Consider the following 18,535-nt stretch of genomic DNA (forward strand, 5'->3'; position numbering starts at 1 on the left):
ACTACTACTACGACTTCGAATCGAACGTTTCGAACTAAAAATCGTTTGACTATTCAACCATTCGATAGTCGAAGTACTGTCTCTTCAAAATTCTTCGACCCCCTAGTTCGCCACCTAAAACCTACCAAGGCCAATGTTAGCCTATGGGGAAGGTCCCATAGGCTTCCTAACAATTTTCTGTTTGAAGGAATATCCTTTGATCGATGGATTAAAATCCTTCGAAACATTCGCTTCGAAGGATTTAATCGTTCGATCAAACGATTATTCCTTTGATTGTTCAATCGTAAGAATAGCGCTAAATCCTTCGACTTTGATATTCGAAGTCGACGGATTTTACTTCGACGGTCGAATATCGAGGGTTAAATAACCCTTGATAATCGACCCTAGGTAAATGTGCGCAATAATGTAATTTATAAAGAAAAGCAATTTCACTCAGCTGAGTATTATGGCTCTAATAATATTATTAGTTTACTTCTTATTGGGGCAGCATGTGATTTATTTTAAACTTTGAATCTCTATTACTGCCCTTCAATTTGACTTTATAAGCACTAATGCTAAACTCCATTTTCTCCAATATATGTATCTTCTCTCTAGGTCATTCATTTTGATTAATGGATCTCATATCAGAATAATTCATTTATTAAAAAGGTTCTTCACCTGACCTGATTGTGGCTGAAAAATGGCTGCATTTTAAGCCACTTAAACATGAGTACACTGCTGTGAATTTTGATTTGAGTTACGTTTTCCTTCAAAGCCTTCTTTTCATCCTACTGTCTCCTTCAGCAAAGTAAGTGACCTCCTCTGAAAGAGTTAGCAATTCTACTGAATCAATAATCTCATGTGAAGAGAACAACAAATATTTCATTTTATTCTGCTCCATTTCCAGACTAGTAAGATTTAAAATAGAAAAGAAAGAGTGGTAGGAATAATGAAAAAAAATTATATATTTTTTGTAAAACCTGAAACTTCTCTGCCATTACAATTCTGCTTAGTCATTTTCTATCTTTTTCCCGAAACATGTTGTGATATGAACACCAATAAGGGTTGATTTCAAATTAAGCACTGTGGATTCCTTGTCTGTTTCTACCTTTATTCTTGTGGATTTCTATCTTGTTTTTTGTGAGTTTGCATACGTATGAATTACAAAAATCCACCCTCTTCACCTCTTATGTCCAAGTCATACTTGACTTCGCTGGAAGTGCAGCGGACCAGAGTGTCTTAATTACGACATATTCTTAGAATACAGAATATGGCTTCAAAGAGTTCAGGGGCAAAGAGGGCAACCAATAACAGGTGAAGGAAGGTAATCATGAGTATAAGCGTGCTATTGGGAAGTCCAAAGACCCTAAGAGAAAATGGTATTTAGGAGAAAGGATCTCCATGTGTAAGCCAGTTGTCAAATCATCGCCACAGCATATAATAATGAATGTAAAATATAAGAATATTAGACGTCACCCTGGAATTTCATTGCCATATGAAAACACAAGACCAACGTTGGTGTATTTTTTTTATCCGTGGATCTCCAAGGTCATGTCCAATGTCTCTTATTTAATATAAATAGGGACTACATTATTTCTTATGATAAAAGAACGATGTGACATAAGCAACATAATAAACATGGTTTATAACTACTGACATTACTAAACACTGTTTATATAAATCTGTTTTACAAGTTATTCATTTTTTTATTATTATTAACATGTATTTATATAGCGCCAACATATTGCGTAGCACTGTAAAGTAACTGTGATTATACAACTACATCACATGAATTACATACATAGAATATATGGAGTAACAAACATCACAATCAATACAGGTACAAAGAGGTGAGGAAGGCCCTATGCATAGGCATACAGTCTAAAGGGAAGGGAGTAATACACAAGGTGTGGGGCAAGATCGAAGTAAGTGGGTGAGAAATGTGGTGTTGCGTTTGGTAGTTAAGCAGAGTGAGTGTATTTTATAATGTGTTTTATATGTTTATCCTGAGTGGGACAACTGTTAGGACACCCGATGATGTCCTCTATAATCCCATCCCCTCATCCACTGGCTGTGTTGTTTCTATTTATACACCCTTTTTAAAAGCACACAGAACTAACCCATTTTCTCCTGAGTATACTCTGGTGGCTTACCGATAATAGGCCTATGAGCCTATGATCAAGTGTTTATGACACGAAACGCGTAAGGCTGTGGACACAATAAACTTCTTCACTTTGAACCATTTGCCTGGTGGACGTTTGCCTTCATTGAGTGTCTGCTTCAAAAGGTTTTTCGGTTTTGTCCACTCCCCATGCTGAGGGCTTAGGGTGGTGCACCTGAGCCACTTCCTTTTCGTGGTGAGTAATCACTTTACATTTGGAGACCCTACGTACTATTACTAGTGCCTTGTGCTGCCTTCAGAAAATGTAGTATTACTCTCTACTCTTTGGCATCATATGGAGAGGAAAATGTCTGCTAATAGTGATAGTTTTCCGGGTTGCCAGAAGACTGGACCACTAATAGTTTAATAAGCATAAGGACTGTTACCAGGAAAGGTGGTACTTTTGGTTCCTGCAACAGTATTAGTTTGTTAAGCTACACCAGAATGAAAGAAATATAAGCAAGGGTGGGAGGGGGTGGTTTGTCTCCTGTAACCTTAAACGTAATTATCATGTCTGTTGGGGCACTTACTCATAGGCTGGCCTATGAGTAAGTGCCCCAACAGGCATAAAATGCGTTAGGCCTTTGCCAATATGTCCTAATAAATATTTTGTATTATTTTACTTGCTGCTTTATTTTTTGGAGGAACTCACGTTTATCATTGGGTGAAATGTGAGAATACCCTCCTGCCTATTCTCATTTTCTTTTTTTCAACTTTTGAAAACGCATTTATTTTGGTAGTACTCATTTTGACTGTGTGCGCCATTTGTTATTGAAATTTCCTGTAACCTTTTACCAACCTTTTATCAAAATACAAATTTGTGAATTTTAGACGTTTTTTCTTTAATTCAAATTAACTCAAATTCAAATGTTTGCTTATTTATTCAAAAAATAGAAAGTAAAAAGTAGAATGTTCCTAAAAAAGAACTTGAATGCATCAATCTCAAATTCAATGGGTCTACAAAATAATTGAAAAACTTAAAAAAAACACAAAATTTTGCCTAGGACAGCTCTCATTGACTTCTACATGAACTCACAGTTTAAACTTTTGAATGTCAAAATTTTAGAATTCGAGTTTTTCCAATTTAGGAAAACTGGGCAGGATTCCCTGAGATTGGCTCAGCGATCGGCCAATTGCTGAAAGGAAACAGATTCAGAATGCATGATATGATGAAATAGAGACAGTAGAAGGAGGAGCTAATGAAGGGGAACACGACTACACAGAAGCCACTGTATGGAAAATGTCCTTACCTTCCTTGGTACAAAGAAGTGAAACTTTGCGTCTGCTTTCGCATGCTTGCCTAGGAAATGAAATATATATATATTTAATATATAAGTTGTCTTCCTATCCTATAAGAATACAAAACAGGCTACATAATAGTATTTATTTGTTGGCCTCCCTGGGAAATATTTGTTCCTGCTCATGGCCATTTTCTGCATGGTCACTTCAGAAATAAGAGTATATAGGGTAACCACTGCATTACTGTAAAAAGGCCTACAACTGACTCAAAAATCAATGTGCTTGATATTGGAGTTAACGGTACCAGGTATCAATTAATTGTACTCAATTAAAAACATTCATCCTTCCTCTTTATTTTAAAGGGTATTTAAGCTCATCAAAAGTTGTGTGCCAGTGTGTTTGGACCGATTATATTATCAGCTTCTAGTTTGTGCTGATAAATATTGGCATTGAAGGGAAGAGTGTTGGCCTGAAAAGAGAGGATGGGAACATGAGTAAAGGTACTGAATAAAATATTTGTATTCATCTCAGTATTCTATATACATGAGAATGTCTAGGCAACCCTATGACCTGAGAAGAAAAAAGTGTGAGATGGAGAAAAAAAAAGGTTGTTTTTGGTTGTCAGCCAATGTGAAACAAACCTAACAAATGTTATCTTTAGTGACTTAAAGGGGTTGTTTGCCTTTAAAATAATGTTTAGTATAAAGTAGAGGGTAATATTCTGAGACAATTTTCAGTTGGTTTTCATTTTTTATTTGTGGTGTTTGTGTTATTAAGCTTTTTATTCAGCAGCTCTCCAGTTGCAACTTTAGTAATCTAGTTGCTAGGGTTACCCTAGCAACTATGCATTGACTTGAGTAAGAGACTGGAATATGAATATTAGAGGATCTGCATAGAAAGATGAGTAATATAAAGTAACAATAACAATACATTTGTAGCCTTACAGAGCATTTGTTTTTTACATGGCATCAGTGACCCCCCCCCCCCATTTGGAAGCTAGAAAGAATCAGAAGAAGGCAAATAATTAAAAAAAAACTAGAAAAAATGCAGCCCAATTGAAAATTTAGATAGATAGATGATGATAGATAGGGATAGATAGAGATAGATAGAGAGAGAGAGAGAGAGAGAGAGAGAGAGAGAGAGAGAGAGAGAGAGAGAGAGAGAGAGAGAGAGAGAGAGATAATAGATAGATATAAAAATTATATTGGGTTATTTAAAAGAAGATCTTTTACAGAGCAATTAGTAGGAATAAGTCAGACAATGGTTGTTCATTTATTACAAGAAGGGAACTAATGTTGGGAAGACTCCTACTGAGTTCCAAGCTGTGCACCATTAACAGCATTTTTTATAAGCAGGAATAACAGATTTGGCTGGAAAAGATTAAAGTGCATGGAACATCTGGATGTTTTAATGTGGTTCCATGTTGCTATCTAACACGCTTCAGCATCATCTTTTTGTAATCTTTTTCACCTTTCTTTTGCTGCTATTTACTAGTGTAATCAGCTGTACAAGGCTGTAAGAGGACTGGCGTGATTTGTCTGCCGCTGTCTGTATGTTAGAATGTGTTGAGATGGCATTAATAAGGGCAGCAGACAGTGGGGCAGCCATCAGTAACTATACTGCTTCAGATTAACCTCATAGATATTGCCCCTATCTGCTCTATTGGGAGCTTAAAGACCCCCTGCCATTCCAACATGATAAATAAAAAGAAATTACAATAAAATCAGTCAAGGAAACTTGACAAGTCACTGAGACCTGCATCCTCGGTGTTGGGAAGTATATGATTTAAATATGCAGGCTACTTATACCCTTAATGGGAGATCCTTGATGGTGAAGGACCTGGGGGTACTTGTTTAGCTGTAGCAGATAAAGTTATACAATGTAAGTAAAGTTATGCAATGCATTCCCTGAAGTAGTTGTATTAGCAGATACTGTTCATGAGCTCCCATATGTAAGGACACAAAGGACAGTAGCAGTAACTAGTGATGAGCGAATTTTTTTGCCATGTATGGTTTTGTAGCAAATTTTCACTGCCGGCGAAACATTTTGCAGAACGGCGCCAAAAATTTGTCACGTGGTACAGTAGTCAAAAATGTTGTGCGGTAGACTAAAAAGTCACAGTAGACAAAGTCTCCCATAGAATCCAATGTATTTCCATGACAACAATGTCATCCATAGACTTGTGGGGGAATGTAATAAAAGTCACAAAGAGCTAAACAATTTGCACAAATAAGAATTTAAATTCGAATTTTGCAATGTAATACGCTTCCTTAAACTGTTATTTCATTGCAAATTTTCATTGCACATTGCTCGCTTTTAAGAAGTGTATGAAGGTGTTGTAATCTTTTGGAGCAAACGTAACAACTTTTTCAGTAAGAAGTGTTATTACATTTACTGCGCACTGACGCAAACTATAAAATTCGCACCGTTGGAAGTGGTCGCTAAACAGTTTTCCGGCTTTGCAAAAGCAGAATTAAATTCCTGCAATGGAAAATCCGTTTGCACAAAGGTGTAACTTTTCGCATTGCGAATATTTTTTCCCTTACTGACTGTTATTACATTCCCCCATTTGTGTTTTGCAATTTTTTTGCCATTTTACAAATTGTCTCGTAGTTTTGTGAATTTTTCAGCGAAGCGAAAAGGGACAGATTTGCTCATTACTAGCAGTAACTTTAAACTGGACTTTTTTTCTAGTGTCACATACTATAAGAAAACGATATTTCTAGGAACACGGTTTACGTAGAGGAAGCAGTGTTTTACTGCAATATGGGGGGAATGGGGAGACTTAAAAAGTCCAAAACTCAATGAAGTGATTTATTAAATGGAGAACAAGCTGACAGGCCACAAGTTCAACAGGCACACAAACACCTCAATATTATTGTTAGCTTAGTACTGTAACATTATTGATTACTTCTGAAGATCATACCCTTTTATTAGCAGCTCATGAAATGTAGACCCGTTTTGCTTTTTCCAGTCTTCCTTCAGGTGCAGCCATTCATTATGTTCTAAGTAGTCAAGTTCTGCTGCTTTTGCTGTTGTAGATGGACCTCTGGAACACACACAGACTGTTGTTAAATTTTTTTACTTATACCTGTATCTGAAACACTGTGGCATTCTATGATAGGTAGTGGAAACATTTTATTTAATTTAGTTCCAAAAAAAAACCTATATTGATGTTTTCTGTTTGTGTAAACGGAAGTGTGTTGTCTGGTACTCATCTATTCCCACTTCTTTTAAAACTTAACACTCTATTTCTGTCTTGCTTAATGGAATCTACTTGATCCAAACTAAGATATAATTTATCGTTATTGAAGGCAAAACAAGCCTATTTGGTTTATTATTGTTTAAATGATCTTCTAGTAGAGTTAGAGGGCATGTAAAGGCAAAAAAATAAAATACCATTTTTACTTTCTTTGAAAAAGAAACCTATCTCCGATATACTTCAATTAAAAATGTGTACTGTTTTTATAAGAAACCTGACTGTATGCAGTGACATTCTCCCTTCATTTACTGCTCTGGATAGGAATTGTCAGACGGTCCCTAACTGCTCTGCAGGGAAACAATCATACTTATGAACAGCAGGGGGAGCCCCTGCCTTACTTCCCAGCCATGCAGAACTCAAGCAGCTTTGTTTGTTTCCCTGTAGAGAAGTCGGCGACTGTGTAGAGATTTGTATTGGATTTTATTTTTGCCTTTACATCCCCTTTGCTGTTTCCAACTCCAGCTGCAGGGAAAAAGATCATAGAAACAGATTTAAACAGATAAACTGGGATTCTATTTGGAGGATTATTTTGCTGCAGTCACTGGTTCTGCAGAGTTGGAGAAAGTTTTTATTAAACAATACAAAAACTATAAAATCCACATTAGATTACATGACAACACAGGATCCAGTGGAGTCTGTATATTCTGATTATTAATCAGTCTTGCTGTATCTGCTTCTGGCAGATATTATTTGACTTGTGCTGTTTTGAAAATTTATGACAATCCCTAAGCAGCCCAGACCACACTGAGCATGTGCACAGTCTTAGTCTTGCAAGATGTTTAACAAAGTTACAAGATGGTGACCCCCCTCTGGCCAACTTTGAAAGCATAAATCATTTGTTTTATTGGCTTTTGGTGCAGTAAGTTCATTTTTATGTTTAGTATACAAAATATAGCATTTCTAACCTTATTCTATTTTAGACTTTACTTCTCCTTTAGTGAAGAGCCAAATTATGGAAAGATCTGTTATCCGGGAAACCCCAGGTCCCGAGCATTCTGGATAACAGGTCCTATACCTGTAGCAAGGTCAGCATAGAGATGTGTGATGTTGAACTACAACCTACAGTGGATTCTGGTTGTTGTAGTCTAGCAGTAGCTGGAAAGCCATAGTTTAGGTCTAGATCCGTGGAACTCATCTTTCAAATGAATACACTGATAATACATAATTTTCTATTTGCTATAGATACATATTTTTATGACACTGAGGGGGTTATTTGCTAAACTCTGAATGCAAAAATCCCGAATTTTTTTTTGATTTTTCTCTAAAATTCGGACTTTTAAAAAATCACAAATTTTTCAGAATTTATTAAACCTCGAGGATGGAAAAGTCTGAATAAGAAAATCCGGCATCTCAGACCTGTCGAGGTTGCATATAAGTCAATGGGAGAAGTCCCAATGATTTTTTTGTTGGATTTCGTATAATACCCCAAAGTTTTCAGGCAAAAAAGCATAAGAAATCTGAGTTTTCAGGTGAAAAATCCAGAAAAATCATGAAAATCTGATTTTTCATGCAAAGCTAATTTTCGGGAAAATTTAATAAATAAGCGTAAAAAACCTGAGAGGATTTGATCGGAGTTTGTAGCAGTAAATGTTGAGATAAAACTGATTGATAAATAACCCCCTGAATGTTAAAAAAAAGTATTTTTGGCAAGCACAGCAGGGTTGGTTGCCATATGAAGGCACTTTAAGTATAACTGGCAGAGCTGGTTACTCTCAAATGCCCAGATCTCACTGACTCACATGTTAAATTTATTTTACAACCCTCACCATGGTCATTAAAGTGGACCTGTCACCCAGACACAAAAATCTGTATAATAAAAGTCCTTATCAAATTAAACATGAAATCCAATTTCTGTTTTTAGTAAAGCATTCATAGCTGTTGTAAGTTAATGTAAAAATCTCAGCTGTCAATCAAATATTGCCTACCCCTCCTCTATGCCTTAGGCATGGAGGCGGGGCAAGCAATTACTTTCACTTTCCATTCAGCTTTTCCTAGATGTCGCTGTTTTCCACACATTACCTCGTTCTCTTAACTATTTAATTGTGTAACCAGGGCATGGGGATGGACATCAGGTCCCCCATTCTGGTGCACAAACAAGATTCTGAGATGACGCAAGGCTTGTCTTAATAACAGTGTCCACAAAATGGCACCTGTCTGCTTGCTATAATTATGAATTCCCAGACTGAAGGAAACATTTACATTTTTTTTTAAAGCCAGTTAAGAGGGATCTGACTATAACATTTCCTTCCACTGGGAAAGTCGACTCAAAAAAGAAATAATTTCCAGTAGGGATGCAACAAATACACTATTTGGGATTCAGATGAATCCCCAAGTCCTTTATGAGAGATTTGGCCGAATAACGAAATTAATCTGAATCTTAATTTGCAGATGCAAATTAGGGGTGGGAAAGAAAAAGTGAAAAAATTTATTTTACTTACTTATTTTGTGACAAAAAGTCATGTGATTTCCCTTCCCGCCACATCAGAGTCAAATACGGACGCTGGCGTCAAAAACAAGAAGCCGACGCTGTTTCGCAAATTTTTGGCTCAAATTCGCCCATCACTATCTATTTATTGTCATACTCAGAATTATTATGCTACAAACTACTGACCTTACCCTAAACCCATTTGATTGCAGACCCATTGTGTCAACTCTTCGTCCCAATCATCTGCACATACGTGATAGTCAGATGCTGACCTGTGAATGGTCAGGACAGTCAAAGAGCTGGTACTTTTAGACAAGGTGACTGAAAAGAAAAAATTTACATTATTATGAAGGTAGTTTGTGTGAGATTCCGAAACAAATAGAATAAAATGTAATACATTGTAGGTTAAACCTTACCTTTTAATGATTAGAAATGCTTCAAATAAAAAGGAAATCCAGCCTAGCATCCAGCATGCAAGTAGAGAGACACCTGCCGTGGGATCTGTGATCTCTACTGCCTAACCCAAGATATTTTATAAAACTGCCAGTTGGTGAACATCGCTGCGAAATATGTTGGCGCTATATAAATACATGTTAATAATAATAATAACTGAAATTGATCACTCAAGAGGGCTTGTTTCCACTGCTCCATCGTGTAATGGCAGTGACCTTTACACTTACCAGCCACCAATGCTTTACATTGTGCAGGGTGATATATCCAAAATGTTTTTGTATATGCTAATGTCAGGTTTATTTACCTCTTATCATCCACGAAAACCCCATGTTATGTATAAATAGTGCTGACATTGCTTCAACAGACATTTTGGAAGCCATCACTGTGTGTTCCAACTAAAGATGTCATTTTCAAAGGAGTGTCCAGATACATTTGGGTACAAATGTGCTCATATATTATTTTTGGTCATATAATGTAATGTAGTGACTGTGCATGGGTCTGCATGGGCTTATAAAAAAGGTTCTCTTAATATCATTTTGTACAACTTTCAGTATGTGTATGACATGCTGATGCTCTTCACTAGCGATGGGAAAATAAATTAGTCAGGCGCAAATTCTTCGCAAATTTCCGTGTTTCACCTCCATCGAATAAATTTGTGAAACTGCAGCGAAAATTTGGCGGCATCAAAAAATGTTGGACGCACGGCGGAAAAGTCGCTTATGTCAAAACCGTCACACCTCAAAATTATTTGACGCCCATTGACTTTAACGCCGGCATCAAAATTGATGCGATCGTCAGAACTGACGCTCACGGGACAAATGAGCCCATCACTACTATTGATTATGGATATTGGGTGGTTGTAGATCAGCTCTGTTTGAAAATCTACTCTGTTGATGCACCATACCTGCCAGTGTATTTTGTGGTGGCAGACTAGGAAGTGAAGAAGAGCTGCAGCTACTCTTCACTTAAATTTTGTTCTGGGATGATCGAGAGGCAACCATACCATGTGTGGGCCTTGTCCATCCATTTGGCAGGATTGACTGGATACTGGTTAGAGTTGCATAGTGTATGGCTGTCTACAATAGGAGTTGGTTTGCTTGGAGATACAAGTAAAATGACTATTTACCACAATTCCATTCATCTGAGCTGTCTGTGCAGTCAATGAGACCATTACACCATCGATCACATGATACACATTCATGATTCGCGCATTCAAGTTCTTCAGATGTGCATGAAGCTGTTGATAATTGAGATAATACTGGAGTGAGTTTTCCAGTTCTTGCCTAACTCCTTGTAATAATAATAATAATTATTATAATAATAATATTAATGCAATACTATTGATTTCAACTAACCCAATATAAACCCTTTACTCTTAGAGGCATATTTATCAAGGGTCAAATTTGCAATTTATATGAGTTTTTTTTAACTCCCATAAACTCCCATCAATTTGAAATTTGTCTAGTTGAAATTTATTATTAAAATCAAATTTTTCCAACTGGACGAATTTAAATGACCCGAAAACTCAAATAGACTTCGATCAAACTAGATTCAAGTTTTTTCTCCGAAAAAACCTCCAATGTCAGGAAAGATTCAAACATCTCCAAATTGATCCCTGGACCTCTCCCATTGACTTAAACAGCAATTCGGCAGGTTTTAAGTGGCGAATAGTCAAATTTGAATTCTTAAAGGGCCAGCGCATGATACATCTGGAAAATTTAATTCAAATTCTTTTAAAGAACTTGAATCGAGTTTGGATAACTCTTTAGTCTAATTTGACCTTTTTGACCATAAAAAAAAAATTGAAAATTAGAATTCAAATTTTCAATTCGAATCTTAATAAATCTGACCCTTAACATTTAGATGTATTTTTGTAGATTAAAATAATGGGATTAAACCCTTTATCCAGAAAGAAACATATCCCAAGCATCACATATATTCTATAGATCCTATAATTCCATAATTAAGCAGTTCATATATAAAAAAAAACAGATTTGCATACAACAGTTCTTTTCCTCGAGTTCTTCTGGACAATCAGGAAATCCATCACAGATCATGGAATGTTTAATACACATTTTGTTCACTGGACATTCCCAAAGGCCTCTCTCTGCACATTCTGCCAAAATAAGAAGAACCTGTTATTAAAACCAAGTACTTTTAGTATCAAGCAATGATCCAGCATCTCTCATACAGGCAGGTTTTTAGAATAATTAGAATTTCCCCTGTGTGGCTTCTGTATGACTGCATTTTATACAAAAAAAATCACCCACATTTTTATCTTTTCAGTGTTTCCTCACAGTCAGGTTTACTGGCTATCCCTGGGCAAATTTGCAAACCCAGGGAAATCAATCAATGATTAGCTCTGGTTGGACAGCCATCAAAAGGAAACATTGATGTACATTATGTATAAAGTTCCAATGGTTCAAGCACTCCCACACTGAGATATATCAGACCCAGGTGCTATTCCTTGCCAATTATTCAGAGTTTCTCAACATTAAAAGAAAACAGGCCAACGTTTCAGTTCCCCAACTTGAACCTTTATCAAGACCTTGACCTCTTGATAAAGGTCCAAGTTGGGGACCGAAACGTTGGCCTGTTTTCTTTTAATGTTGGATTAAATAAAGGTGAAGATTTTTTCTCTCTCTCTCTCTTTCTCTTTCTCTCTCTCTCTCTCTCTCTCTCTCTCTCTCTCTCTTTCTCTCTCTCTCTCTCTCTCTCTCTCTCTCTCTCTCTCTCTCTAATGTATTTATAGAACTTGATGAGAATTGATTAAAATATTTAATCTTCATACAAAAGGTTCTCTAAATAAATTAAATTATAAGTATTTTATAAATTATATGTAGAATAAAATAATTTTAAATGAACTGGTGTGTTGGTATTATCAGATAAGCTTTAACTACATATTTTATGCAAGATGACTAAATGCTAAATTATTTGTTAATGCTGCAGTTATTTTCACTGAGTTAGTTTAAAGGAGAACTAAAGCTTAACAAAATAGTCTAATGTTTTGACATTATGTGCAGCATTTCTAGCCTACACTTTTTCCAGGTTAGTTGTGTCACGGCCGGCACCCGATACCAGAACAAGTGCCAAGCACCCTGGTCTCGGCTTCACCAGTAGTGTGACCACCGTTGGGCTTCGGGAGGAGCCCTCAGCTTACTTGGGTGCCACCTGGACTTAAAGAGGGGTGCAAGGCGAGATGTTCTGGCTGGCAAAGGGGCACGGCTGTTAGCAGAGTCTTTAGGCCGAAGGTCACGGTACAAAAGGACAAGGCAAGCGGATGGTCAGACAGGCTGAGTCGAGGCAGGCGGATATCAGAATAGTCGGGCAGGCAAGGGTCAAAACCGGGTATCAAACAGACAGATGGGATCAGGCAAGAGAGTGGTCAAAGTTCAGGCTGGGTCAGGATTCAGAGTTCAGAATAGTCAGGATACAGGCAGGGTCAAGCACGGACAATCAAAACAGGATACAGGTTCAGGGACAGAAAACACAAGGCTCAGGAAGCACCAGGATAACAATCCTATCACGGGCAAGGTCCTGTGGTTAAAACTGGGCTTTTGTATTTTCAAATTTGGCGACATTGCGCGCTGGCGTCATCACTGACATGTTTATTCTGAAACTTTAGGCTGGTGCAGTAATTCAAGTATATAAAATATGTAGTTTCTAACCATACTTGTTTCTAGGGTTTAGTTCTTCTTTAGAAACATGATGAGAAAGTGTTTCATAGTTACTTACCACAGTTTTTTTCGTCGCTGCCATCTTCACAATCTGCTTCCCCATCACACCTTCTGGAGGATAGAATGCAGCGTCCAGAACGGCATTTGTAGTGACTGGGTGAACATTCTGCAGGGAGACATCATTGTAACTAAAGGCTTAAAGGTAATTCTTGCCAAGATAAACTAGGAAATATACAAGATATACCATGAATAACCATGTTTGCTTGAAGTCCTAAAAAGGTGTTTAAGATGCAGCCCCGGACTGGGTGAACATTTTCCTGGGGGACATTAGTATAACTAATATTATGATATTGATTTCCACACAAAAAATATTTGTGCACACAAGAATTTTCTTTTGCGTACAGCCAAGAAAAAATTAGAGGGAACAATGTCTGCGCCCCTAGTATGTGCTACATAATTGGTGGTTAGTGTAGTTTGCCCTAAGTATAAACCCTACATACCTGCCTACCCCCGTCAAACTGCTCAGGTTTGTCATGGCTTGATGCGCAGCTATCTTCGTTTCTACATACAGTATGTTCTGAACGTATGTTTTTAAGTAAGTTATCCAAGTATGTATACACCTCGGATTTCTTAGAGCAATTTCCCACGTACCCTCCTGATGGTGGACCTGGTTGACTCCACACACATAAATGGAAAGTGGACTAGATCAGACTATGTCAATCACTGTTGACTGATGAGCACTCATACTCTCTCTGCTGAGTAACTTTTACCCCATTACAATTGCATATTCTATAAAGCAAAGGTCAAGTAGAAGAATAGAACTACTAAGGACAGAGACACATGTGGAGATTCGGGGAGATTAGTCAGGCAGCGACAAAACGCCTCTTCTTCGGACGACTAATCTCCCCGAGCTGCCTTCCCGCCAGCTATAATCCAAATCGCCGGCGGGATGGCACTTGGAGTGCTTCATTATCCGAAGTCGCCTGAAGTTTCCTTGTAAGGCAACTTCGAGAGACTTTGAAAAATAAAACGCTCAGAGTGTCATCCCGCCATCGATTTAGCTTCAAGCCAGCAGGAAGGGGAGATTAGTGCCTCTTTGCTTAGTACCATCCCTTATTCTGAATTTCTTCTGCTCTGGATTCATTTGCTGCTATCTTATCTTCTTTTTAACTTTTACTTTTCAGTTTGCACTGCAGGACCATCATTCCTCAATCCATTCCCTGCAATGACTATGCTTTTCCCAACCCCTTCCCATTCCGAAGTCGCCCGAAGTTTCCTCGTGAGGCAACTTCGTGTGACTTGGGAAAACGAAGTGCTCCGAGTGCCATCCCACCGGCAATTTAGCTGGCTGGAAGGCAGTTCGGGAAGATTAGTTGCCCGAAGAAGAGGCGATTTATTGCCGGGCGACTAATCACCCCGAATCTCTACATGTGTCTCTGCCCTAAACCATTTTTCCAGCCTAACCTTCTACATCTTCATCAGGCATAAGGCAGGTCTGATTATCAGATTTTTCATCTGGGAACTGGGTACAGTCTGTGTCTTCAGGCCACTGTAATCCCACAATGCCCAGTACTGGTTCACATCGCGCTTTTGAATGTTCACAAAGTGACCTGCAAAGAGACAATTGAAACAAGCTATAGAACTAATTTCCTCCCTAAACAAAAATGACACATCATTCACAAATGATATTCAATCTTTGCCCTAAAGCTGTTGGAGAGTACAATGCAGGGTGGTTGGGTGGGAGGTGTTATCCCTAACGTAGCTATAAAGATTAAATAATATTAATTGTAGAATTTTTCTCCACTTTTTCATTAATGGCACGCTATCATTGAATTCTGATCTGTAAAAGAAAGGAAATTGGGGAAAAATATTTACTTCAATTTCACAATAATATTTATGCTGTGCTACCTTTTATTTAATTCAGTAGTCCATCATTACGGAATGAGATTCTAAAGAGGAGTGGACTCACAGTGTGAGAGTTATGCATATTTGCTCTAAGATGTTGAAGGATCAACCAGAACAAGGGAAATATTACCCACTTCCACAGGAAGAACCCACATATTTCTTCAGATTTTACATAAAGATCCTGTTTCTTCTGCACCAACAGTATATACCGGTAAATGTTGCTTAGTATAAGAAATGATGTTTTCTGCTCCATACCAATTCTTCTTACTCTCATCCTCTGATCTCTCATTCCCCCAGTGCCTATTTGCTTAGTACCATCCCTTCTTCTGGATTTCTTCTGCTCTACTCAGATTCATTTGCTGCTCTTTTATCTTCTTTTTAACTTTTACTTTTGAGTTTGCACTGCAGGACCATAATTCCTCAGTTCATTCCCTGCAATGACTATGCTTTTCTCAACCCCTTTCCATTCCCTGGGGGTGATTTTTGCAGACATCAAAAACATATACAGAGCTTTAGTTTAAAATTCTGGCAAACAACTAAGCTGAGGTGGGATTGGTGACATGGCGATTGATATGTATGTTCTGACAGCAAGATACCACATAATTCCACTCCATATCTATTAAAGTTCACCTTGGCTAACAACATATTGATTAATTAGAGACTATGCGGTAACTTCAGCACAGTCATTTGAAATTCAATATAAAAAATATTCTGGGACATTTATATGAGGCCAGGCAGTCTCAGGATAATTATATCAGTGACTAACATGACTACATGAGTTTTTTTGGTTAGTCTTGCCTTTCAATGATGGATATATAGCACTGATCTTTCAGGAAAATCACTATACCTCATCTCCCACAAGGCTTTCTCAGTCTGCACCCCTATTGTTATGCCAGTGCAACCAAATATTATTATCTGAATATGTCTCAGGTTTGGCAGATCTACCAGTAGATGAAGAAGCACATGTCTGCCTTCCTTTAGTTCGAATTTCTTGCTGCCAACCAGCTAGGGAGCAGTGATGCAATGCTCAAAAACAATGGTCATCATACCCTTACCTGTCATGTCGCTCCCCCAGCCCTCACATCACTGTAAGGGCAGTGGATTCCATTGGGTGCTGCTAAGATTTGTCCCAGCACTGAAATTACTTAATGAAAATCAAAACATTAAACCCAACAAGTTAAGAAGTAAAGAAAACCAGCATTTAAAGATTTAATAGTGTTATTATCGCCAGGTGTAAACATTCCCTTATTTCACATGATCCCAAACAGAGGGGCTTAGGCAGAAAGTCAGTTGAGGGTGGTGGCACACACAGCGTTCAGGGGAGATTAGTCCCCCGGCGACAAATCTCTTCTTCGAGCGACTTATCTACCTGAAATGCCTTTACGCCGGCTAGAATGTGAATCGCCGGCGGGAAGGCATTTCGGGGAGATTAGTCGCCCGAAGAATAGGAGATTTGTCGATGGGCGACTAATCTCCCCCGAACACTACGTGTGCCACCGCCCTGAGAGGAAATTTAGGGTTCTTACACACTGCATTTTTTATGCATTTGAGACACAGGTTTGAGTTGCATTTTATTCTGTGTTTTATGGGGGTGCTGCATTTTCTTTTCTATTCAATAGAGAGTTGCATTTCGAACTGACAAAAACGTACTCATGTGAGTACATACTGTATAAATTCAATACATGAATGTTTAGAATACAATGCTTTCCTAAACTCATAATAAATGCCTTTGTGTAAGAGTCCTTACAGTGAAACCAAGCCCTACAGCTATTCAAGGAGAAATCTGGACTGTAAACAGATAAATAGTACAGCATTTTTTTCATATATTTTTTATTATGAATTTATACATGAAAGGGTTCTCAAATGAAAGGATACATATTTAGAAGTTATCACTCATTATAACATTATTATAGCCATGAGGTTCATATTAATTTGGTATATATTATATCAGAAAAGCCAGAAAAATTGAGTTACCTGCAAGGTGGTATGCGCTGATGTGTCTCCGGCTCACACTTAGGTACCAGAATGGTGCATGCAAAGTACATGAGATATTTGTAGCAATTGGTTTGGACAAGGGCTGGAAATAGTGAGGATTCCCAGCTAATAGAGGCTTCTTTCTGTGTTCGATGACCGAGGTAATTTGGGAAAGTTGTGTAGTTATAAGGCAAGTTAATGCATAGCTCCAAAGTGATTGGTTCACATTGACCTGAAAACACGTCAAAACAGAAAACAATAAATGATTTATGATTTAAGTAAAGATTCTAAAGCTTTTGTGTCCAGCAACTCTAAGCACTGACTAAAGATACTGGAAGATATATTTCACATAATTTTCTAGCTAGCTATCCTTCTCGGACTCCTTGCCTCTATTCTGACCATAATTCTGTCTGATCCTCTTCTGTGCCACAATTTGAATCAAACTGTACAGTGTTTAGGTTTCCTGTAGGACCACAGAAAAATCTTATCACTCAACCAGTCCCTGGGATTCTGCTCCACAGATCATGATATAAATATATGTTTGTGTAAAGATCTGTTTTGTATACTGTAAATCATGAAATAAACATACTGTAGTTCTTCACTGTGGATTCAGACTTCTTGACCCTATTTTGTTGTGTGTACTGTGGGATTTACAAATTTTACAGAAATAAACTATTTAGATGGACCCTACAGTTTAAATAAAACAAGAAAATGAAGACAACACTTACTGCAGTTGGTTATGTTTTGAGTCATTCCACAGTTGGGATCATTAACACAGGCCCGGGCACATGCTGCATAGACACATTTTGAATCCCCATCATGGCAAGGCTGACCTGAAAGCAGAATCGATAAAGGCTCATTTACAAATAAAAGTGCAGTGGGCAAAGTGCAATTTCAGGATTCCAGCATAACTGTGGCTGCAAGCAGTAGTTGCACTTGGGGAAATTTTGTCCGGGGCATCAAGACACGTTTTGCGCATGTGCGTTTTGTTGAACCAGGTTATGCTGTACAAGATTCTGACTCTCTATGTTAGGGGTCCTCAACTTTTTTTTTTAATTATTAGCCACGTTTAAATAGAAAAAAGTTGAAGAGCAACATAATTATGCAAAAAGTTCAGAGAGGAGCAGATGATATTAACAATTGGTAGCCCCTATGTGGACTGACGGTCTAAAGGAGGCTTCTTTTTCCAGTACACCAGGTTTTTATGCAACTAAAACTTGCCTCCAAGGAAAGAGTTCAAAAATAAACAACTGCTTTGAGGCCACTGGGAGTAACATCCAAAGGGTCTGAGAGCAACTGGCTAGGGATCACTGCTCTATCCGTATATAAACAAATAGCAGGTATAGGGCACTCTAGAAATCACTTGCAGATGAGACCAAATATATGTTAAAATGTAGAAAATCTTTATTTAGACATTCATGTTCAGCTTTACGTATTTCATGTCCATCTGACACTTACTC

At 37.8% G+C, this 18,535-nt stretch overlaps 1 protein-coding gene across 1 annotated transcript in view; it reads right to left on the minus strand.

Annotated features, from left to right (window-relative positions):
• The window catches only part of corin.S (corin, serine peptidase S homeolog), an 89,792-nt gene that overhangs the window by 11,957 nt on the left and 59,300 nt on the right, over nucleotides 1–18,535 (minus strand). Inside the window, exons 10-18 of the mRNA XM_018243131.2 lie at nucleotides 17,804–17,908; nucleotides 17,076–17,307; nucleotides 14,661–14,806; nucleotides 13,255–13,362; nucleotides 11,522–11,635; nucleotides 10,646–10,756; nucleotides 9,258–9,387; nucleotides 6,306–6,428; nucleotides 3,391–3,440 (exon numbers count right to left, since the gene is read on the minus strand). Of these exons, the coding sequence (XP_018098620.1) occupies nucleotides 3,391–3,440; nucleotides 6,306–6,428; nucleotides 9,258–9,387; nucleotides 10,646–10,756; nucleotides 11,522–11,635; nucleotides 13,255–13,362; nucleotides 14,661–14,806; nucleotides 17,076–17,307; nucleotides 17,804–17,908 (1,119 nt within the window). The remainder of the gene's footprint in view (nucleotides 1–3,390; nucleotides 3,441–6,305; nucleotides 6,429–9,257; nucleotides 9,388–10,645; nucleotides 10,757–11,521; nucleotides 11,636–13,254; nucleotides 13,363–14,660; nucleotides 14,807–17,075; nucleotides 17,308–17,803; nucleotides 17,909–18,535) is intronic.

Source organism: Xenopus laevis, chromosome 1S, assembly GCF_017654675.1.
Source record: "Xenopus laevis strain J_2021 chromosome 1S, Xenopus_laevis_v10.1, whole genome shotgun sequence".
In the NCBI taxonomy this organism is placed as follows: Eukaryota; Metazoa; Chordata; class Amphibia; order Anura; family Pipidae; genus Xenopus; species Xenopus laevis.